Source organism: Prunus mume, unplaced genomic scaffold (genome assembly GCF_029339155.1).
Source record: "Prunus mume cultivar Tortuosa unplaced genomic scaffold, ASM2933915v1 scaffold25, whole genome shotgun sequence".
Classification (NCBI taxonomy): Eukaryota; Viridiplantae; Streptophyta; class Magnoliopsida; order Rosales; family Rosaceae; genus Prunus; species Prunus mume.
Genome location: NW_028296571.1, coordinates 50,092 through 74,016, shown reverse-complemented (window position 1 = coordinate 74,016; position 23,925 = coordinate 50,092). Strand labels below are relative to the sequence as shown.

The following is a 23,925-nucleotide window of genomic DNA, read 5'->3' as shown; positions in this document are numbered from 1 at the left end:
AATACAACACACCAAATCTGGGGTTCCAGATTTGGGGTGTGAGGTGTTTGGATATGGTGGTGAAGTGTTTGAAGTGATGTTTGGAAATTTAGGACACTAGAGGGAATCTAATTGATAAGATATGCTGTGGAGATGACGGCTTCGCCCCAAAAGGATCGTGGCATATTGGCATCAAAGAGAGAGGCACAAATGACTTCCAATAAATGTCTATTCTTCCTTTCAGCCCCCTATTTTGTTGGGGAGTGTAAAGGCATGAGCATTGATGTATGATGCCATGATCTTGTAAGAACTGGTTAAGATCATGGTTGAGAAATTTTCGCCATTGTCAAAGCGAAGAACACAGATTCGGCATGGCGAGTCTCGACCATTTGTTAAAATGGTTGAAACACAACGACCTTGATGATATGATCTCGAGTTTTATGAATTTTCTGACCAAGCGGTTATATTGGATCGTCAGCGACCACAGTTTATTACGAAACTAGATCGAAACTGCAACTATAGCCTGGATTTTTATGAAGTGCTCACCTTCTCGCTATGCCAAATTTCACTTTCCGCAACACTACATAGGCATTGGCGAAATAAAATACCAATGCTGTTAGTATATTAGGCATCGGTTTTATGAATATTAAGACTAAAAATATATAAAGGCATCAACACAAATTTTTGGTTTTTCCTACCAATGCCATTGATTATACTTAGTATCTATGATAGAAATATACTGATGCGTAAAATTGTTGTGCGAAAAATAAATTTAAGCGCCACATTTAGCTCTGATGCCAAAAGCCTAGTTGACCACTATAGTGATTTTTCCCTAAAACATTTCAGTCCCTTGTGAATATTTCAAATTCCCTCTCTCACCAAAAATTTCCCTTTCTTCTTGATACCCACAGACAGTTACTGTAAGCTCTCATCTTTCTCACCTTCAAACTGCCACTCTTCTCTCTCACGATACCCTAGTCACCCTAAACCCTCTCTCACTATACCCACATCACAGTCACTCTCAGATCCAGTCACATCACAGTCACTCTACCGCCTTCCTCTCGAGGCTTCTTCTTTAGCTAGGGTTCATAACTCCGATCCTTTACTGGTATGTGCTTGCTTTTACGAGTCCAAGACTGTCGTTTTGTACACTTTATGTTGCATTTTTAGCTGATTTTACCGTCGTTTTTGTTCCATTTGTGGATATGATCTTTTTCTCTCCGCTTCCGCTCGTAAGTGTTTGCCTTTGCCTCTTGCACTCCATGTTTGCATTTTAATTGCTCTCTCTTTATCGCCATTGGAAATGATTGTGTGAAATTTCTGCTAGTTTCTGGGATCAATTTTTCTAGATGTTGATGGCTAGCCCTGTTCTTTGTTATGGCTCTAAGATTGCTCATGTTCTCTGTGTTGTGAATTACTTTCTATTTTCATAATTTTAGTAAAGTTAAAGTCATAGTTTGCTGATTCATACACGACATTTTTTGATTTGGGTAATTTGTTATAAATATGATTTTTAAGTTTAGGGTTTGATTATTCTTCATCTGAGATCTATTATTTTTCATGGATGTTGCATGTTGCAATTTGAAGCTTATTTTTCGGTTTATTAAGGTTTGTGGTTTTTTGACATTGTTTACTGAAAATGGCTGCCTTCTTTCAGAGATTGGGGAAGGCCACCGCAATAACCTTCAAGAACTCATTTGGAGGTCAGTTGAAGTCCAAATTTTGCATTCCTTTTGGAGCTCACGCAGATGCATTTGGTGGAGTCTCTTGTCTCTGCCTATACTGAATCTTGATAACTACAAGTAAGATAAAACATCTTCCTCTTCAATCTTGAGTGTATTTGTTTCTCACTATTTGAGTTCTGAGTTTCGTATGCTTCCATTTATGCTTTTACTATTTCTATTTGGATACCATTATGTTTAAAAATATTTGAATACTCTGGTTTGGTCTTTGAGTGTTAGTAAAAAAAAAAAAAAATTGGTTCTTTGTTGTCAACTGTGGGAAATATTGTGATGCAATTTTATTTAAATGATGGAAGGTCAATGTTGTGCCTGTAATTTCCATTGCAATGGATGGCTTAGAGTTTAAATTTGATGTTTTTTGTTTAGGGCTTTTTGTGTCTGCATGGTTTTTTACTCTGCGTGATTCATATTCTCAAACAGAGAATCCAATGGTTGGTTGATAAATGCATCACAATGGTATAGTTTTCAAATAATGGCTCACTCTCTAACATGATATAAAACTTAAGCCTTACTCTGTCTATTCTAAAACATGATGACGATAAAAGATTTTGAGCCCATTATTTTGTTTTAGGTTCAGTCACCAATATTAAAACGAAATTGAAGCTCTAAAATAAATTATTTAGTACAAATCATGCTTTTTAGGGGCCAAATTAATTATTGGCAGGCTAATGCAGATGATACAAAAATGATTATAAATGTTGGCAGCAAAACATCACAACTAATCACAACAAAATTTTACTAATTAGGGATTTTGGTCGTGCTGCCACCCAAACATGGTCAAGAAAAAATCTAAGCAATGCTGGCTTGCTTTCTTGCCTTGCCCCCTCCTCCCCTTCTCTCTCACCACCATTTTTTTTTCTTTTTGGGCTCTAAGTTTGATTTTGTGTTTGTGTCTTTCCAGCATTATATGATTTTTGGATGTGGCTCATTTTGAGAAGGGGGGGTCACTACTACTAGTCACAGTAATGGCTAATCTTTTTAATTATGTTAATCGTCATAATTAATAAATTAAGTGCCCTTTCGATCTAAAACATGACCTAATTTTCATACTTGACCTCAATTATTGTTGTTGGAGTGTAAAGTTATGTGAATGTGTTACTACTAGGTTCTATAATGTTCATTCTGATTTTGAAATAACAAGGCTTAAGTTAAATATGCATGTGGTATGTAATTCATGTAACATCATTGCAATTGAGCTTAATTGCATGCAATTGGTTCTTGCCCTTTTTGTTTTGAATATGGACTAGTGTTTCCTCTAACTTTATTATGTGTTGGTAAAAATGACGGGTTATGCAATTATGGAAAAATCTTGGATGCTTGCCGATAGGAGAAGTAAAGAGTATGAAGAAGGAGTTGAATAATTTCTAAGGATAGCATTAACAAATGCTATTGACCATGGACGCATTCGTTGTCCATGCCAGAAATGTGGGAATACAAGAAAGTTTACGATTAGAGTAATAAGGGAGCATATGTATTTTAATGGTTTTGACCAAATATATAAGGATTGGATATGGCATGCCAAGCCTATTGAAATAAATGCTAGTGAAACTGTAAATCAAGAACCACAACTGGAAGGTGATTTTTTTGGAGAAACGGTTGACATGTGCGAAGATGCACATGAACACTTCACTAAAAATTTAAAGGAATTTAAGAAGTTTGTGGAGGAAGCCGAGAAGCCTTTTTATCCTTGGTGTCATAAGCACACCAAGTTATCAGAATTGGTTAAGTTGTACAATCTTAAAGCAAGACATGGCATGACCATCAATTGTTTCGCGGATATGCTGATCGAAGTTAGTGATTTGCTCTCGATCGGTCAAGAGCTACCCTTGTCTATGTATGAGGCAAAGAAGATGTTGAATGCATTGGGATTGAAATATGAGAAGATACATGCATGCTCTAATGATTGCATTTTGTATAGGAAGAAGTATCATGATTTAACAAGCTGCCCTAAATGTGGCCTTTCAAGATGGAAGATGACAAAGAAGAACGTAGTGAAGAAAGGGGCCCCGACAAAGGTTTTATGGTACACTCCTCCTATCCCCAGGTTTAAAAGTATGTTTAAGTCCTTGGAAACATCTAAAAGTTTAACTTGGCATAATGAAGCTCAAATAAGGGATGGTCGATTGAGTCATCCAGCTAATTCGCCATAGTGGAAGATGATTGATTATAAGTGGCCAGATTTTGGGAGTGAACCAAGAAACCTTAGGTTAGCTCTTTCTTCAGATGAAATCAATCCACATAGTTCTCTTAGTAGTAGATATAGTTGCTGGCCAGTGATTTTGGTGACATATAACCTTCCTCCGGAGTTGTGCATGAAGAGGAAGTTTATGATGTTAACATTGTTAATTTCTGGCCCTAAACAACCTGGAAATTATATAGACATCTACTTGGAACATTTAGTTGATGATTTAGCATTATTACTATGGGATGGGTTGGAGGGAGTCTATGATGCTCCCTGGCAAGATTCATTCACTTTGAGAGCTATCCTATTATGGACAATCAATGATTTTCCGGCATATGGTAACTTGTATGGGTGCACTACGAAAGAGTATTATGCGGTGAATTAACCAAAGAATAAAATGGCATATGCGGAAAGGTTGGAACATGGAAATAAAATGGCATTCACTGGCCATCGAAGATTCTTATCACGTTATCATCCTTACAGAAAATTAACCGAAGAATTTAATGGTAAGGAAGAACTTGACCCGACACCAATGCCTCTAACCGGGGAGTAAGTATGGAAAGAAGTCAAGTCCATAAACTATGAGTGGGGGAAGAGAACTGGGAAGCGGAGAGATGTAGGTTGTACAAATTATTACAAGAAAAGATCAATTTTCTTTAACATTCCTTATTGGAAATCACACTATGTTCGACATTGCCTAGATGTTATGCACATTGAGAAGAATGTATGTGAGAGTATTTTCGGTATGATGTTGAACATTCCTGGGAAAACAAAAGATGATGTGGCAGCTCGTGAGGATCTTGTTAAATTGGGAGTAAGAATTGGTTTGGCCCCACAAGTTGGGGAGAAGAGAACTTTTTTGCCTCCATCAATGTGTACATTGAATAAGAAGGAGAAAATTTCAATGTGCAAAGCATTGATGGGTATAAAAGTTCCAGAAGGCTACTCTTCAAATAAAAGAAATGTTGTATGCATGAAAGAGTTGAAACTACTTGGTCTTAAGTCACATGATTGCCACGTATTAATGCAACAATTGCTACCCGTGGTTATACATGGTGTGTTGCCTAAACATGTTAGATATGCAATAACGAGATTTTGTTTCTTCTTCAATGATTTATGTAAAAAGGTGGTGGATGTACCTAACCTTGATAGGATACAATCATACCTTGTGGCAACATTGTGTTTTCTTAAGCAATTTTTTCCTCCATCTTTCTTTGATATAATGGTCCATCTAACTGTGCACCTTATTAAAGAGGTTTGTTTGTGTGGACCAGTTTTTTTTATAGATGGATGTACCCTTTTGAAAGATACATGAAGGTATTAAAGTGTTATGTACACAATCGTGTGTATCCGGAGGGTTGTATCACTGAACGCTTCCATGTGGAAGAATCTGTACAGTTTTGCTTAGAGTACATGGCTAATTTAAGTGCAATTAAGGTATCTATATCGCGGTTAGATCTAGCAAATACTATCACTGATTTATCAAGCGTTGTTATAGAATCAGTGCCGCATGACAAATGGGAGCAAGCACATCGAACTATCTTGGATAATACAATGGAAGTTGATCCTTACATAAAGTAATAAGTTATCTTTGAAAACAACTCTCTACTGTCTTTTTTTTTTTTGGTTATTAAGTCAGCTTAATAACAAAATTCTTATTTGTGCATTGTAATGTTTTACAGTGAACGACTAATCCTAGGAAAGAAGAAGATGAAAAATGGATACAAGACATGCACAACCGAAGGTTTATTAGCTAGTTTCATCATAGAGTCAGTTGTGTTTATAATACTAATTTGTTTTGAACATATTTAATTGGTATGACAAACAAATTTATTCTGTTTTATTATCGTAGGTGGGTGGTCAATTATGCATGAATATCAATGTGGTGACAGACATCGTAAAGTGGTTGGCTCAAGAACCTCGAAAAAGAGTTATGAAATATAGAGGTTATGCCATAGATGGATATTGACACCACACCAAAGCACAAGACAATGAGCGTGCTGTCCAAAATAGTGGGGTTTGCTCCGTAGCAAGTACTATGCAAGTTTCGAGTGCAAAGGATAAAAATCTAATTGTTTCAAACATGAAATTTTATGGGGCTATTGAAGAAATATGGGAGCTTACTTATCATCAGTTTAGAGTGCCTTTATTTAAGTGTGCGTGGGTTGAGAATGAGAAATGTATCAAATATGACGATGACACCGGGTTGACTATGGTGAACCTTAATGGGAGAGGTTATAGAAATGATGAATTTGTTATGGCCACTCACGTGAGTCAAGTATTTTACATTGATGACCCTGAAAACGATGGCTAGTCAATTGTGCTTCCAATGTCGAATAGAGTCTACTTTCATGGTGATGAGTTAGAAGATGCTGTACTTGAACACCAATCCTTTACCAATGGACTACCACCAGTTGAAGAATTTAAATATGTATTGGGTGAGGGAGATGTGAATTACATTCGAATAGATTGCGAGGGTATATGGGTCACTAATCGAAAAAAGGAGCATAGATGTTGGTTTATGTGTATGTGGAATTCCAAAAGTACTGCTCAATTTTCTTAAGTAAGAATTTTCTTTCTTGACATCATATTAGAATGCTTTTATAATCTGAATTTTTTTTTTCTGTCATTATAAAATTCCAGTTTGTAAGTTGGTGTTATGATTTGTTTACATGAATTAATTGTTTCCATGTTGGTGTTATGATTTGGTAAGTTGGGGCTTTTATAATTTTTCTTAATCTATCTTGCTATGGGTTCATATATAATCAGCCTTAATCTGTTTGTCTATATTTGTCTTGCTATACGTTCATATAATCTGTCCATTTTGGTGCATATATACAATTCACTAATAATGTTTTGCTTTTAGGTGTTTAGGTTTGCCTTAATCAATCTTGCTATGGATTCACCAAAGAAGACACTAGTGAAACCCTCAAAAGAGAAACTAGAGAACTACTCAGATATACCCCAGTCAAATGAAGCTTCTTCATCACAAACAACTGTTACCACCATGAGTGAAGCTAAAAGAAAGCGTGGTCCAACAGAAATGCATAAAATTCAAAAGAAAAAAAAGAAAGGGAAAAAGTTAGTAGTTGAGTTTAGCCCAAAAGGAGAAGCAATGGGGAAGGTGGGCAAACAATATGCATCATACACAGGTGTAATTGCTCGAACAATAATCCCTATTCATTTAAGCAATTGGGCAGCAGTGGATGACCATTTAAAGGAGAAAATCTGGATAGAAATGACGGTAATTTTAATTAATGTATATTGAATAATTCTTTTATACTTATTTTAATCATTTCTCATAAGATCAAGCTTTCTAGTTTCTCTATCTTCTATTGCATAATTTCTGGGCAGCATATTTGAAGCAGAAGACTGTGGCACTGAATCAAAGTCTAACTTTTTTTTTTTATACTTTTGTTTTTTTGGTGCCGTCCATCTTTGAATTACCACTTGAAAGCAAACAGTCTACTTTGCAATCTGCTTCAACTAAATGGAGGCAATTCAAAAGTACATTAACAAGGGAGTACGTACTTCCACATAGAAATGACCCAAAAGCCTTGAAGGAGCCTCCTGAAATGCATGACTTCATTGAATTATCAAATTGGCAAAGTTTTGTAATCTCTAGATTGAGTGAAAATTGGCAGGTATGATCAGATTTGTAAATGCCATCATATAACTGTAAATATGACACAAACTTTCATAGATTTGTAAATATGATATAAACTTCTTGTTTATAATGTAGGAAATCCATGAACTCCAAAAGAAGAGGGACAATAAATGTAAATACCATCATAGAACTGGCCGTAAAGGATATATTGGAGTGGTAGAAGAGTTAGTAAGTATATATATGGAGAATATGTATATAGTTGGGAAGTAGATCGAGCTCTTTTATGGAAGGTAGCATGTGAAGATAAGAACAGGAAGATTGTTGATGAAGAGGTAACTGAATTGGCTGGAACAATTGTAAGTATATATGTAAAATAATCAGTCAATTGTAAGACAAAAATATATCTTTCTAATATATATATGTGTGTGTGTGTGTGTGTGTATCTTTCTAAATCAGGAAAAATTGCTGAAGGAGAAAGAAGAAGGCCTTATAACCATATCTGGTTATAATGATGTCTTAGCTATGGTTTTGGAGACCCTTGAACATGTTGGAAGGGTGAGGGGTATGGGAGGCTTTGTGAAGCCAAGTGTGTTCTTCAACTTTCCTAGGAAAAAGAGGAAGTGTGTGTCAAATGGAATGTTGAAAGAACGAGAAGCTTTGCTGCAAGAGACAAAAAAGATTATGGAAGAACAACACAAAAGCACAAAGCTGCGCAAGAACTTCTTCAAAAGCAAATAGAGATGTTGAAGGTGGCGATTTCCGGTCAACCCTGTATTGTATCTACCTCAGCCCATATTCCAAATATTTCTCCCATGTCCAAGAAAGCATCAACAAACATACCATCAAAATTTGTGGAAGTTGTTGTTGGTAAGAAGTTTGTGAGGATGCTTGTGATGATGTGGTGGAGCAAACTGAAGTTGAGGCGAACAAGGTAATGTTTAGTTGAATTTACTTTGATATTATGCACTTATTAATATTGCAGTATTAGATTTAGGCATTGCAAATTAAAAAACAGATTTTAAACTTGATATTAAGACTGAATATATGCTTGCTGAATTTCATGTCGTTTTGTAATATGCATATGCTTAATTTGGTTTATGGCTAAGGTATGCTTGATTATTATTATTTTTTACGTGCCTTTTATATGTGTATTAGGTAAGGATTGCAAATTGGCTTTTGGCTCAAAGGACAATATTGTTGCAAGTGCCACAATTGTTGACATCAATGTGCCTCAACAGCTGCTTCATAAAGTTCCTTTAGGAGAGGGAAATATAAGAGTCTCTGTTAATTATGTCATAAATGGAGCTTCTCCACTACCGATACCAGTGAAAGGAGTGTTGAATACTGTTGAGGATGCTGTTGGATCTCAAGTAGCTTGGCCAGAGGATCTTATAGTTTTTATAGACGATATAGTGGTAAACAACCTTACTTTTGAACTTGTTTTATTTCATATTATCCCTAATATATATGTGACCTTTTGGTATATGTGATAGGAGAAGAAAAAAAAAACTACAAAGGAAAAATTAGCAAAGTCATTGTTTTAGTCTATCCCGGAAACAGTACCAAAGTCTTGCAAGATTTTATACGGCTTTGCACAGAAACTGATGTCCCAAGGCCAGACCCTCGCTTCATATATTGAAGAGGACATATTTGGTGTAGAAAAGATGATATACGTCCTAAAAGAAGATGAATTAGCTTCATTCAAATGAATGAAATAGGACAAGCTGTAATAACCACTTACATTAGGTAATAGTCACTTTGTGTTTTATAATTTTACGTTTATATTTGGATATTAATCATGTGTTTCAATTTACTGACTCTATGATAATGGCTAACAGATATTTATATAAGTTGGCAAAAGACCAAGAATGGGAAAGAATGATTGCATTTATGGACCCAAGTCGTACCACACATGATCCGAAGTCACCGGATGAGGCAGGGAGGGTTCAATACATTGTGAAAGCTTTGAACCAAGCTAGTATTGACAACATCTTTTTGATCCCATACAATCTTGGGTAAGTAAAGTGGTTTTTTTTTTTTAGAATATATATTTATGACTATTACTAATATATTTCCAATTAATATGTAGGTCCTTACTATCATTAACGAAGAGAGAGACAATGTGTATATCATGGATCCTCTTGGGGCTCGTCACCCTCATGATGTGTGGAAACGTATTGTAAACACGTAAGTCGTTCTTTTTTAATTATTTCCTTAATATGTCAACCTTTTCATTTGTATTATAGCCTGAAATCTTCTATGATTTATGTGCTAAAGTGGAATAAAACAATTTAATGCTGAAAAGGGGAGAGACCTGCGTAGACCACCAACATGGATTATGCTTTCGGTATGTGTGTATTTGACTATTTAGAAAGATTAATTTTAGAGAACGTAAGTACTAAATGCTGAACGTGTTTTGTGCATAATATAGGGTGCTCCTAGACAAGCTGATGGAAAGACGTGTGGTTATTGTGTGATGCGGTACATGAAGGAAATTTGTGAAGATTCATCCCTTGCATTTCAAACTAAGGTACTTATACAAATTATATATAGCTTCTGATTTTTTGAGTCTTTCTTATGGATTGGATGATTGGGTTCAGCTGGAATACCAAATATTTTTTATTCCTTTGTTTGATGTTGCTCCTTTTCGACTTTGGCAATGTTTCTAATGTTGAGGTGACTTCTTTTTTTTTTTTTTTGGTGTGTGGATGAATGTTAAATATAAAACCTTATTGTAGTATTTTCATATACCATTCTGTTTGGTCAATCTACTGCAGAATGTGCATGATTCTTTCTTACAGTTTCTGTTTCCTTGGCATAGTTGTTGTTTGAAGATAAGTTTACTTAGATGTTTTTTCTAGCAAATTTTAGGGGGTGTAGCTTCAGTGGTTTTTTTCTTGATTCTAGTTTCTTGCTTTTAATTAAGTAGTGTTTGCTCTTGTTGTTTAGTCGAGGACATCTTGTCCTCTTGATTATCAATACAATCGTTTCTATTCAAAAATAAAAATAAAAACAAAAAGTTGCTGTATGAAATCTTCAAACAATTGAAGTTGAATTCCCTTTTTTTTTTTAATTTTATGGTATTTTTGTTTTTCTTTAGCTTCTTGTTAAAGATTGTGCATAACTTCTTGTTAAAGATTTTATATAGTTTTTCTTAATCTTATAGATTTTATATAGCTTCTTGGGTACCTTTAGCAACGGATATTATCCAAAGCTAAAAGTCAATTTTCGCATAGTGTATAGTGACTTAGGCTTTTGTGACCAACCTTAGTGACATATCGAAATTAAAGGAATAGGTTTTTGGCATGACATGGATGCTATTGGAATTTGTATAAAAGCTTGTGTACATATTTATTTTGTCAAATTAATTCCCGAAAATATAATTGGATTTAATACATGACCAATTTATCCCTATTTTGTATGTCATATTGGGTTTGAATGTTTTTGGGCTTATCGTGACTTTTTCGGCCTCAACAACAGTGCATTGGACTAGGTGGGCTTGTGCTTGTGAAACTTTTGCAATTATTACAAGTTTGCATGTGAAAGTGGTAAACTCATACCACCACCTCCCCACGTGCCAAATAGCCTTGTTGGGCATGGCATGTATGTATCGGCTAGGCTGCTTTTATAATATGAGAGTGCATTGTGCTTTAAAATATGCGTGGGTCTTTCTTAAGATTTTTTGGGCTTTAACATTAGCCCCCTTAATTATTGGGGCCATAAAAGGTACCTAAAATGGGCCAAATAATCAATTTCAGCCCCAAAGCAAAGCCACGATGAGGTATTATTTCTTTTCTTTCTGCAGTGTTTCGAAATAATATCTTATGCAAAGCCTTTAATGCTGGGAATGATTCAAATAACCCATATGACTATTATTTGATAGTGTGCAATGACGCATGCTAAGTAACAATACAAAATTTGAAGTGATCAATATAATGCATAAAGTGGCTTGCGTATGGTTATAATGCCAACCAAGCTTGTACAACATCAATACACCATCTCCAACTCCTTCCAAAGCTGCTGGAAGCCCATCCAAACAAGCAGCATCTATTGAAACACCTATTCTAGCACCTGTTCCACTGTGTTTCAAGCAGAATCCTTCCAGCACTTGCACCACTCTATTGTGAAGCAATGTCCTTACAACAGCTGTTGTATCCTTCTCATCAAAACTTGCAATGTACTAAGGAGTCATTGAAGAAGACCAAAGCACTCCCTAAGGCTTCGATTCTTTCGAGGTGTTTTGGGGCCTAGTGCCGCAAACTCAGACATGGATGAAAGAGAGCTCAGCCTCCCTCTCAGCAATCCAGTAAGTCCATTGCAGCTCTCAACAAAATTGATCCTAATAGAAGAGTTTTGCACATGCATTAAACTGTTATTCGTTATGAGTTAAGAATTAGTGATTCCTTAATAGATTTTTAGTGCAAATAATTGATAGATATTTGATAGGTTTAAAGGGAATATTGCCCTAATCACATTTATGTTGAAAAAATTTCTTTGTTAGGTTTAGAAACTACTTTGGTATGTGTGGGAGTAAATATTCGCATGTAAATAACAGGCATGCAGTTATTCCAAAAATTCTATAGTGAGGGCCTTATCTAAAAGCCCATAGATGAGAGCTTATCTCTTAACCAATTCGATCCAACGATTAAGAGATATGACTTTAACATGACTGCAAAAGTAACAACCCAAAAGGAAACCAAATCGGACAAAATCCACCTAAACAACTATTATTTGGGATTGGTATAGTGACTTGGCCTCGATTGGATTTATGCACTTGTTTGGGATTGTATGATTTTTTTATTTTTTTTTGGACGAAGTTTGGAATTGCTTTAATACACTTATGCTTGCAAACACTTTTTCTAGAAGTACTTCAATTAGAACGTCAAATTTTGTGTATAAAATCAAAATGCTTCCTGAAAAATACTTTTCTTGTTTTATTGTCAAACACCATCAAACATGCCCTATTTCCATTAAATTGGAGTAATACTTCGACCAAGATTTGATGAACTTACAAAACTTGAGACCTTAGAGCGATTCGGTGGAGAGTGAGCCCAAGGTTTGGGTGGGAAAAAATGGTTTCTAGCGGAGCGGTTAAGCTCGGTGGGAGTGGGTCCCACAGTCGGGCTAGCCCTCGGGCAGTTCAGCCCGAGGGCTATTGCTGGCGTCATCGCTCTGATGCCCCACGTGCTCTGATTGCCACTAAAGTCCACGTGTCGCGCTCGGGCTCTTGATCGATTTTTTCTCAATCCAGCGGTAGCCAATTTGTGTGCAATAAAAAAATAAAAAAAAATCAAATTTTTTTTTAAAAAATACCAAAAAATTTACTGATTTTTTTTCTTCTATAAATACCAAAATTTTATCCGATTGAGATATGAATTTTATATTAAATATTGACACGTACGAACCCAAAAATCGTATCCGAAAATATTATCCAAATTAATTGCTTAGGTAAACAAATTTGTGAAAAAAACCAAAAAAATAAATAGTAATTACCTTTGGCCATGGCAACGGGTAGAAACACACAATACTATTTGTAAGGCAACCACTATTCACGTGAATAGTGGTTGCCCTAGCTCCCACAAATGGGTGGAGTTGCTCTTGTTAAATTGGATATGTTTTTGGGAAATAAGCTGATATAATCACAAATCAGAAATAGTGTGCTGAAATAATCAGGCTACAAATTGTATTCTAATATAATCACTTGGGGACGTGAAATGACCGAAGTGCCCTCCATATAAAAACATATCTATTGGGGAGTTATTGGCCATGGATTGGCGACCTAACACTTCTGTCTTTCTCAGCTCTGTGTGACGGTCGTCTCTTCCTCTCTGGCGGCGCTTTCTCTCTCCAGCGGCCACCACCACTCTATGTCTCCCTCTGTCCCCAAAACCTAAGCAGCACTCTCTCGTTCTCTCTCTGCCGTCAATGTTAGGGTTTGGGGAGGCGGTTATTGACGTTTAGGGTTTCTTCGTTAAATGGTATCTCCCTTAAACGATTTCTCAGTTCCCTCTCTTTTCATGTCTTGAATCGAAGTCTTTCTCTTCTCCTCTGCTCCTTCAGGGCCTCAAAAAACCCTAAATCCTGGTTTCGGTTCAGACTTAGTTCACATACTTCCTCCTCCTGCTCAATCCTGTCAGAGACAAAAATCGCGATTTTCTGTAGGTGTTGCTCGGATTTCCAATTCGGTTCTGTGCACAAAACGAGTGATTCTAAGGTTGGTTATGTATTTGTTATTGACTAGTTTGTGCATTTGTATGGTTTTCATTTGAGAAGGATAATTTCAGTAACCTGTGACTGATGTTGTGAAGTTTAGTAATTACAGAGATTGCAATAATAATGTATTTTAACTGTGAATTATTTCATGCTTGGATGAAACTTGTATTGGTGTATTGATTTTGCTCTGTGGACGATGAAGTGCCTTAAGTTGGTATTTGTCATCTGGGATTGGTTCGTTTGTGATGCGTGTTTTCACTTCCATTTGATGATGCATAATTAGTGTGGGAATTTATTCTGGTGGCAATGGCTATTCCATTATAACACAGGTTTACCTCACTAGGCCCTAAATTAGCTGTTGAGTAATAATGCATAAGTAAATTTGTTGGTATCATTGCTGTTTCAGCACCTAGTAGCATAGTTTTGCACCCTTCCAGTCTTAATGGTTAATTATGTGAATTTGAAATACTAATGTAAGTTGGCGTGGGATGTTTCTTTTCCCTGTGCTATAAAACCTTCTAAATTTTGTTCTTAGTCCTTGCTTGCAGCTTGTCATATATGTATGAAAATGGTATTTTCTTGGGCTTTAGTATCTGTTTAGAAATTTCATGTTCATCCAGCTATGTTTAGCGATTGCAATTTGATAACATTTTGCGTGTCTAGTTTGTACACGAGTCCATAACTGCCAATCTTGATGTTCCATGAGTAGACATGTATATGACTATGGTAATGAGTAGATTTTAGTACGCATTGATGCATTTGGAGTAATTGTTGTAGCCATTTCGCCAAAACCCTGTATGAAGTGGATCCGTGGTTCATGAACTTGTTTTCACACTTGGGTGGTATTTGGTTTTTGGATGGAATCGAATATAGATTTTGTAGAAGGGAATGTAGATAACAGCAGAGTGTGGGAGAGTTGGAGAGTAGAAAAGAGGCTTCAAAACAATTCTGGTTTTGTCATATGTATATACATATATTAAATGACTTGAAAGTATTAGTTTGAGTAATGTACGTATGAAATATGGGTAACCAATGATCCATATGTATGATGTTGTTGTGCAAGGAACTCTAGAATGGCTTGTAAAGCAAAGCTTATGATTCCTGAGGATGAGAAGTACGAAGGAAAGCCATTTGCCCTTTCACACGCAAGGACCGCCATTACAACAATAAAGCGAAGTTCAATACGGCGATTCAGAGGTTCGAGGAGTTGTTTTGGTCATCTATTACTGATAGAGGACCTGAAGTGGAATTCACAAGTTGTCCACGGGCTGTTGATGAGGAAGCTGATCCTAAGACAGTTACACAGGTGAACGGGATAAAATTCATTGTGGGTAACAAGTTGATACAATTCACATAACACTTTCGCCTCATCACGGGCCTAAGGTTCGGAGCTCCCTTTCATTCCGAAGGCGACAAATGAAAACTGCTCCTTGAAGCGAAAATACTTCAGTAGCAATAAACCTCCCACCCTTTTGGACCTACACACTGCCTTCATTGAGTGCACAGATGATGACGATGCGTTAAAGCTTGGAATGGTCTATTTTGCCATTTTTGTGCTATTGGGTACTGAAAAGCATGTGCTTATTGACATGCGCTATTTGAAGTTGGCCGAAGACTTAGAAGAGTTTGACAAGTATCCATGGGGTGCCGTGTCATATGCGATGACAAATGCTTCACTTTTGAGGGCAGTTTCTCCGGATTACCAACGAGTGAAGGTGCCCCAAAGCAGAAAAAAGCCCAACAAGCGTGGAAGAAGAGAGCGAGACAAGAATGGAATGCAGTAGAGCCAGAGAGTACATCATAAGGGGGTTTGGCTTCGCTCTTCAGGTGAACACATATCCAACAATGTTTTAGTTCATTTAAATACATGTACAGATTTTGATGTTTGATTGTTGTCAACAGATTTGGGCTTTTGAAGTCTTCCCAGCATTGGAAGCATTGCATTTCACGGTCCATGAAGACAATAGGCACATCCCTCGAATATTACATTGGAGGAGCAACACGGTGGCCCGTTTTCGGGAGGTTATGAGTCAGGTTTATGAAAACTTTGAGGTTAGTTCAGTTTGTATTACTCAGGTTATGATTAGGAACAAGTAAAAAGTTCACTGATTTATTAGATGTGTTTCAAATGGAGGTTGATGTGCAACTTCTCCGGCCGACTGATATTGAGAAGCAACAACCTTACTGGAGTTGGGGTGATGATGAGAACAATGAAGAAATTGTTCAATTGTTTGGGGATGAGGGCGAAGACAAAACCAGCACTTCTAGTGAAGAAAAAGAGGCGGATGTTGAGGAAACAACTACCCTTCCCTCCTCTTCTAAGGTGAGCATGACCTTTTTCCAATGTTGTGAACATGTAGAGAATACGATACGAAAGAAGTGGAAATAGTTTTCTTAGCTTTTGTAAGATTTCTAACTGTTGCATTATAACTTTATGCAGGGCAAAGGGTCTTTTAATGACTTTGGCAGGTTGAAGCATCAATTAGAAAGCACTAAGGATGAGTTAGCAAAGCTACGTAGTTCAAATCGGGGCCTTAGGAACAGAGTTCGTGACTTGGAAGCTATTGTAGACAAGAACTGTTTGAAGCATGAGAAGGAGTGTGACAGAAATAAAAAGGCTATTGGGGATTTGACCCTAACAATTGCTTCAGTGGAACATTATTTTAAATTGGAGATGGAGGAGTTAAAAAAATTATATGGTGGACAAGGGCATGAGGAAGTGTGGACTGCTCAGATGAATGAAGGAGGGCAGAATGAAATGTCACCCTTGAATGAACTTACTACTCCGACTACAGCAGGGCCTAAAATGGACGCACAAGTTGCAGGTGATGGAGTGGAAGCCTTCCCAGGCATGCATACTGAACGGGCTGAAATGGAAACAACAGTCTATGGTGGAGTGGAAGGGGCTGAAAGGGAAGCGGAAGTCCCTGCTGATGGAGTGGAAGCTTTTCTAGCCATGCATATACAAGGGGCTAAAAGGGAAGCCGAAGTCCCTGCTGATATTGTGGAAGGCTTCCCAGCCATGGAAGTCGAAGCCGCTGAAATTGACACTTCAGTTTGTAACAAACAAGTGCACCAACAACCTCACAAGGTTCCTACTTCGGAAGATGTGAAGGTTCCTAGTCTTGAAGAACCCCTCATTCCTAGTCCGGAAGATAGGGAAGGGTACAGAGTTATTTGTAAAACAATGTTAAATTTGTTAGAGGATTGGAATAAGAAAGAAATTCAGGGGGTGGGACGGAAGGCGAGGCCTCCCATGGAAACTAGTATAAATCTGGTTGGTGATGAAGGGGACAAGGAGGCTAATGTCACGGTTCAGAAACCAGATGCGGAAGGCAAAGGATGCAGACTGAAGCGGCCCTTGGCTGAAAACATTATTGAGTCCATTCACGATCCCTCCAGGAAAAAGAGGCCGACTACTGGTTTTCATGCACAGACACCTGAGGCCCGTTTTGATCCAACACAACCCGTGGCCATGGACGATGTGAAGGCTATGATACAAGTTTGCAAGGCTTGGAAAAGTGACATCAGGTTAGGAATTGTAACTTGGCAAAACCAATATACATGTTTTTTGATGTATGCAGTCATGTACAATAACAATATCTACGTAGCTAATTGTTCGTGTGTGTGTCATTGTCATATTATGCAAGGTGTCCATTAGTTTTTTTTATGGTTGAATTTACCTTTGCAAGTTTATTTTTTTGTAGTGCGGAGCTGGAGCTCGAACCATTTGTAGTTGGGGCAGATTTTTTTTACAAACTTGTAGATGAAACTGCATGGATGAGCTCGAGGGTAATACTTTTGAACCGTGCTTTATTTCGAAAAATTTCTGAATTGATCACTTTGAGTATGTGGCCATTTTTTTAATATTGAGGTCGTTGTTGTGTTGTGAAATGTCAGCACCTTGACATGGCCATGTTTCTAATACGCAAAAGACAACTCTCTCATCCTCAAGTATTTGGAACGAAGTGGACAACTGCCGAGTTTTGTCTGCAGGTATTATTGTATTCATATTATGTGTCATTCAATTTGTTGCATTGGTAGGAGTAATGTTGTTGGCTGTGTTTGGTGCATTGGATCCTGTTCATGTAACGTGTCTTTCACACTTGTTTGCAGCAATTTTTACAGCCATTTACACATAAGTGCGAAAGCGATTCTGAGAAACAAATTGCTTCAATATTGACCCTCCCTAACTACCTCAGAAATATACACCACTTTGTCTGCAGGGTTCATGGCAACATGGTTATGCACAAGCATGGGCGAAAATCCAAAGTCTATCTCGTATAATGTTCGCAGTCCCATTGGGTGGCTGTGAAATTGACTTTGTCGGTTATCTGCCCTTGTCTCGACTCATATCTTATTTTACCTCCAACACAATGCTTATCCGACAGATGGAGCCTATTACCCAGACGCTTGCAAAGGTGTTGTATGACATGAGGTTTTATGAGAAATCGGAGGTTGAAGCGGTGAAGAAAAAGGGGATTGACATGCCAACGTTTAACCCATTCACAATTTGCAGAATTTCCGATGTTCCTCAGCAAAGTGATGGGTAAGCTGTGTTCATTTAAAGCACTTTGTGCATGTTGTCAGTATGTGCACTTCTAACTTCTGTACTTCTCGGGTGGACAGTACCTCATGTGGCATTATGACCGTCAAATTTATTGAGTATCTCAGTGCTGGCATTCCTTTTAATACCATTGACCCAGCCAAGTTTGGCTACTACCGATTGAAGCTTGCAATCGAGGCTCTCAGGGGAGAGGCCTATGTATGAGGTAAAAGTCCATATCTGACCTCATATGAATTCACTGTTAAGGGCCTTCAGAATTGCCTAGTTATTTACCTACTTTGAATTATGTCGTACGTACAGAGTTGTGCTTTCAGTCTTCATTTCAGACAACTTACAGTATGTTGGCATCTTTTCCAAGTTTTATGAATGCGAATGGCGACTATTGTTAATCAAAGTTTAGGGTATTGGGGATTTCAACACCGTAGATGGTAATGTACATGTTTTGCAACTGGCATCTGATTTAAGTATGGCATATGTTCTGAACTCTGACTGTGTATCATCCAAAACTTGTATCATGTTGTTTATGAAATCTCAATAGAATTACTTCTTAAAATTGCTCCAATTATTAAGACGTTCAAGTTTCCCTTTCTATGAATGCTAACTCTCGGCACATTTGGCCTTCTTATGCAGGTGGTCCTTTCAGGTTCATACCCATATTGACATCACAGATTCTGTACATGTATGTCACAGAAGTTGCAGGCTGTTTCGTCGTTTTGTCAATCCTGAAAATGAATGCGATGTTTTGCCTTACATGGCACCATTTTTGACTTTGTGTACAGATGGCAATAAAGGGTGCTGATTTTGTACTATGTTGCAGGGTGTTAATTTGTGTAACGTAATTCGCCAGTACTTGTATTCCATAGTAGAAGGGCTGTACTCACGTTTCCTTTCTGACAATGCGGTTATTGACCTTCTGTACTTGACATGTTTTGTACAGGCATATAACAAAATATCCTTCATTTGGCCGAAGTTGCAGCCATATCAATTTTTTTGCCCCACCCACATTGTAGCCGTTTTGTTTTGTGTGGTTCGGTGTAATACTTACTTTCGTATATTAATTATTTTCATCCAATCTGGACAGAAATGTTTGGGGTTGTTAGCCGAAACAATATCCCTAACCCTCTGCTGGGGCATTTACAAAGCATTATACGATTTGATCAGGACATTTGATCAATGATTTGATCAGGGAATTTGTCAGCAAATTGGATGACTTTGTCAATTTGATGAATTTGGGAGTGGCTTATGTTAAAACCAAGAAATCTAACATTGGTTGCAAACAACTTCATTTTCTTGGCAGAGACAACTACACCATTTTGGCTAACTTTCTGAAGCAACTTATGCATATGTTTCCATTCATGTTCTATGGACTCAGAGAAGATAACAACAGCATCAATGTAGACTATAGAGAAATGACTATGCCAAAAAGCATTAGAAAGGCCATGTTTCAAATATCAAACTTCATTTGTTCTTCAAATGTTCGAATTTATTTTATTTTAAACTTAACTTATTCTTGAAGAGATTTCAACTATCGAGCTTTGTTTTGAATTATACTAACTGTTTTTGCAACAATATTATTTCCAAGGATTCTGCAGTTAGGTAACTCAAGCTTAGTTCAAAAAATCAAATTTGAGTCTTTCTCCTACATAAATAGAACTAACACCATCATGTTCAACCTAGAGCGGATATACTAAACCTATAAAGGGTAATCCTAATATTACTTCATCGGTGATGTTTTTTACTAAAACAAAGGCAGTATTAAAACAGATTTTATTTTCAATTTTAGCTTTTGGAATCTCATAATTCAACTGTAAGGCTTTTCCCGACGCAGTACTTAAAGACTGTGGATTTCTTATAATACTTTGTCGGGAAAGGCCTTCTTTAATACAGTTCAGGTCGCCTCCTGAATCAAAAAGTGCGACTCTGTGAAACGTATAAATGTGGACAACTCTTTTCACTGTACAATACCACTTTCTAAACTTCACTTGTTTTACTAATTTGAAGGGCTTGCTCTCATTAATTACATGGCTCATCTTCAAAATTGGTTGGACTTTCATATTGACTATTAGATGCAGAATCATCCTTTGCTAGACGAGTTATGAAATTCTGTTTTATTTCATAATTCTTAGTTTCAACTTTATGACTCATTTGCTTTAACTCAATGATTTCCCTGTTGACTAATTTTATCTCAGATTGTAGGTGTTGAAGGGTGACTTCTTTTCTCTTCCTAGCCTTTTCTACTGTTGTATTTAGACTTATTTCATTAGGGATAGTTGATGGACTAGGACTTTCTTGGCTAATGAGTTTTCTTGGTTTCTTTAGGTACTCCGATTTGAGCTCAGGATTTGATACGTTACTTATTAATTCTATGAATAACTCTTCTTGCTCTTCTTGCTTAGTAAGGACTCTAAGTGATTTTGAATTACAACAGTTATCTTGCCAACAAAATTGGACTCCAGCTGAACTAGACTGGGAATCAGAGGACTGGTAGGGTTCTGACTCATAATTGTTTACTACTGTTTCTATCTCACTTGTTTCAGAGTCTCACATCTCTAAACCTATAATTAAATTGTCTTTTTCCTCATCCGTGATTTTCAACTGTTGCATAGTTTCTTTGGCTTATGCACTCTGAGCCATAATGTCCGAACTTTTTACATTTTTAACATTTAACTTTGCTATTGTCTTCACTTGTCATAAAGCGACTATGTTTCGGTGGTTTGGACCTATTTTTCTTACGGTAAACTTTGTTTTTCCTATACAACTCATGATTATCTTTATTCCGTTCAAAGGCTTGTTTTCTTCGTGAGTAATGACGACTTTTCCTAATGTCACTCGGGTAATTGGACTTATTTTTCCTAGACAAGAGGTACTGACGTAAGACCATATTGTTGACAGAAGAGTCCTAACGCATATTTAGCACATTTGTGCTCAGATTGTATTTGTCGACCAATTTTCATAGGTACCCACATTTTCATACCAACTTCGTTAATTGTACTAATTGTATTTCCATAGGTTAAATTATTCCAATCAATTTGACCTTGCTCATTGCTGAACTCAGTTCTTCTTTTATGGCCGAATAAGTTTGGAAGAGCGGTAATGAATTTTTCTTTCCAAAACGGTTGATTACTAGCTTCACGAGTTATGACTCTACAACTTAAAATATGTGTATACCATCTAAAATAAGACAGATTAGAACATCTCAGATTACTTAGTTGATCAAGTATTCTAGCATTAGTATGAGTATGGGTTCCAATAAAATGCTGACTTATAGTATAGAACAAAGTATTAACACCATATTCATCAAACCTCTTCCATTACATCCATAACCTAACCACCTTTAACCTGCCAACTGTAGATGAACAAACCTCCTATTACATTTGGAACACAACAAATAAATGACCATTCCAAACATGAAAACAGAGACCCAAAACCAGGGGTTTTTCATCTTCCCTTTTCCAGCGTTTCTTTCTTCTTCCAAGCGGTTTATTTTCCTAAGTAAGCCTGGAATTATGTGCTTCGATCTGTCACACATCTCTGGGTCAGCCCATTCCCAAAATGTACATCCATTCCTCTGCATAAACGGAAACAATATTTCCGTTACAAAGAGGCGCAGCATCACAAATGGAATCCACGAAAATGCCAAATTTGGGTCAAACTTACAGAGAAATAAACTTACCCTTGCACATACTTGAAACCTCCTTCCCGGATGAGAAACCGTCCAGGTTGTATGCGTTTTGACAACGTTCCCACAGTAGCACAGCCGTGAACATACCGAACTCGCGTCTTCCATTTCCCACCGAGACCTTGAAGGCCACTCTTGAGAGTGGCATGGAGACCTCACTGACTCAGCCGCACCGCTACGGAGGCTCCTCCTACTCATCTCCTTGTTTTCTCTGTATGAATTGTTGTTCAACTTGTGCGCTATTTGGAGAGGTCAAGAGGCTCATCTTGTAGTCAATGGGTTTCACTTGCATGTGCGAAATTTGGATAATAAAACCGTGTGAGCGCACCAACATGAAACTTGGAGTTTATGGGGTGGTTTTTACACAACATATCAAACTTTACCATAGGCAAACTGAGGGCAGGGGCGGCCCTGGGGTGGTGCAAGTGGCGCTCACACAGGGCCCGATTCTTGAGGGCCCCGGAAAAAAAATTTCTTTAAATTATATATTAATATTATAGGAAGTGTATATATACTATAGCGTGCTAAATATTTGCACAGAAGTGTTCGTGGTGGAGTTGGCTTCCCGTGAAACTCCATAACAGCATACGAGTTAATTTAATTAATGCCAATCTATTCGCCCTTTTTTTCTATTATTTTTTATTATAACAAGTTAACAACAAATTTTACATAATTATAAAATTTCAACAAAAAAAAAAACCAAAACAAAAGCACACCTTTAAAATATATATATATATATATATTCTCCTCCAAGAAAAGTACTTTCTTTATTCAAAACAAAAAAAAAATATTCATGGCTTCTTCTTTCTCTCAAACTCTGATTTTCTAATAAGTAATCATCATCATTCATCAATGTCTCTTTGGTTCTTTTTTCAATCCTTTGACAATTTTTGTAATTCTTTCAATTTCAAGAATTTCAACCCCAAAAAGAGAAAATCATAATTCCTAAATTCATAAAGACCACTCAAAATCAAATAGTCAGATTCAAAGCTCATTTCAAATTCATTTCTTGCTGGGGTTTTCTTCCAGGTTACAAGGTTTTGGAATTTTTCTTTGTAATCTAAACATGCCACCTACTAGAAAATACATTTTTGGATATACAAAAAGACATAAAAAAAAATAATAATAATCGAGGAATTGACTCAATCTCAAAGAGGAGCTTTTGAATCTTGATAGATTCATTGTTAAAGAATCACATGCTACATAGATTGCCAATTTGTTTTTACTATTAAGCACAGATTGCTTAGAGGAGGTAGAAAGGGATCTTATAGGGGCACAAGGAGCTTATTTTTGTATCAAACATACCAATATTTAACTTTATCAAATGGAAACATTTAAATTTTTATGAATTTGATTTTTGATTGTCATTACATGTTTATTGATGGTGACTTTTAGTTATAAAAAAATTGTTTATGACATTAAGTTATGGCAAATTGTATTTATAGTATTTTCGTATTAAATTATGTGAGGCCCCAATTTAAGTTTCGCACAGGCCCTCTACAAACTCAGGGACGGCCCTGATTGAGGGCCTAATCCAATTGGAATGTTATTCGAACCCTTATTTTGGAATCCACATACGGCATGGTATACACTTGGAAATACAGTACATGTTAATTCTTCGTTGCGTGTATATTGGTTTTTTACTGACGTATTGGTGTTATTGTGCAACTTATTGGTTTGCTATTGCCTCTTTATTGAGTTTGTAATGGTCTTTATTGGTTTTCTAATGCATGATATTGCACGTATATTGGCATTGCAATGTAACCTGTGCATTATTTTCTGTTGGTACTGCTATTCAAAATTGTTTGTTTTATACTGTCTTCAGGTATTGGTTTTGCAATGTCATTTGACAAGTGTACAAAGTTGAACTATGTGGAAGGTAATTACGTTATAATTTGGATCTGAAATGAATGCATCCACATTACATCAACTGCTGTTTTAAAACTTCCAGCATAC

General features: G+C 36.8%; 3 protein-coding genes and 1 pseudogene across 3 annotated transcripts; all 4 read left to right on the top strand.

The window, feature by feature from the left end:
- Positions 1-3,475: 3,475 nt before the first annotated feature.
- LOC148914279 (uncharacterized) lies at positions 3,476-6,217 on the top strand (annotated as a pseudogene).
- Positions 6,218-6,941: 724 nt separating this feature from the next.
- Positions 6,942-15,820, top strand: LOC148914278 (uncharacterized). The gene is made up of 12 exons (XM_089043764.1): positions 6,942-7,145; positions 7,333-7,547; positions 7,646-7,738; positions 7,801-7,866; positions 7,967-8,132; positions 8,666-8,925; positions 9,600-9,697; positions 9,788-9,857; positions 9,942-10,040; positions 14,919-15,029; positions 15,133-15,438; positions 15,626-15,820. The coding sequence occupies exons 1-12, from the start codon at positions 6,947-6,949 to the stop codon at positions 15,818-15,820; spliced, it is 1,878 nt and encodes a 625-aa protein (XP_088899890.1). The 5' UTR covers positions 6,942-6,946.
- On the top strand, positions 15,536-18,010 carry LOC148914277 (uncharacterized). Its single transcript, XM_089043763.1, has 5 exons — positions 15,536-16,046; positions 16,164-17,254; positions 17,431-17,515; positions 17,624-17,719; positions 17,840-18,010. Exons 1-5 carry the CDS (start codon positions 15,852-15,854, stop codon positions 18,008-18,010), a joined length of 1,638 nt encoding a protein of 545 aa, XP_088899889.1. The 5' UTR covers positions 15,536-15,851.
- Positions 18,011-18,095: 85 nt separating this feature from the next.
- Positions 18,096-19,271, top strand: LOC148914276 (uncharacterized). Its single transcript, XM_089043766.1, has 3 exons — positions 18,096-18,272; positions 18,353-18,495; positions 18,921-19,271. The coding sequence occupies exons 1-2, from the start codon at positions 18,100-18,102 to the stop codon at positions 18,492-18,494; spliced, it is 315 nt and encodes a 104-aa protein (XP_088899892.1). The 5' UTR covers positions 18,096-18,099; the 3' UTR covers position 18,495; positions 18,921-19,271.
- Positions 19,272-23,925: the final 4,654 nt, after the last annotated feature.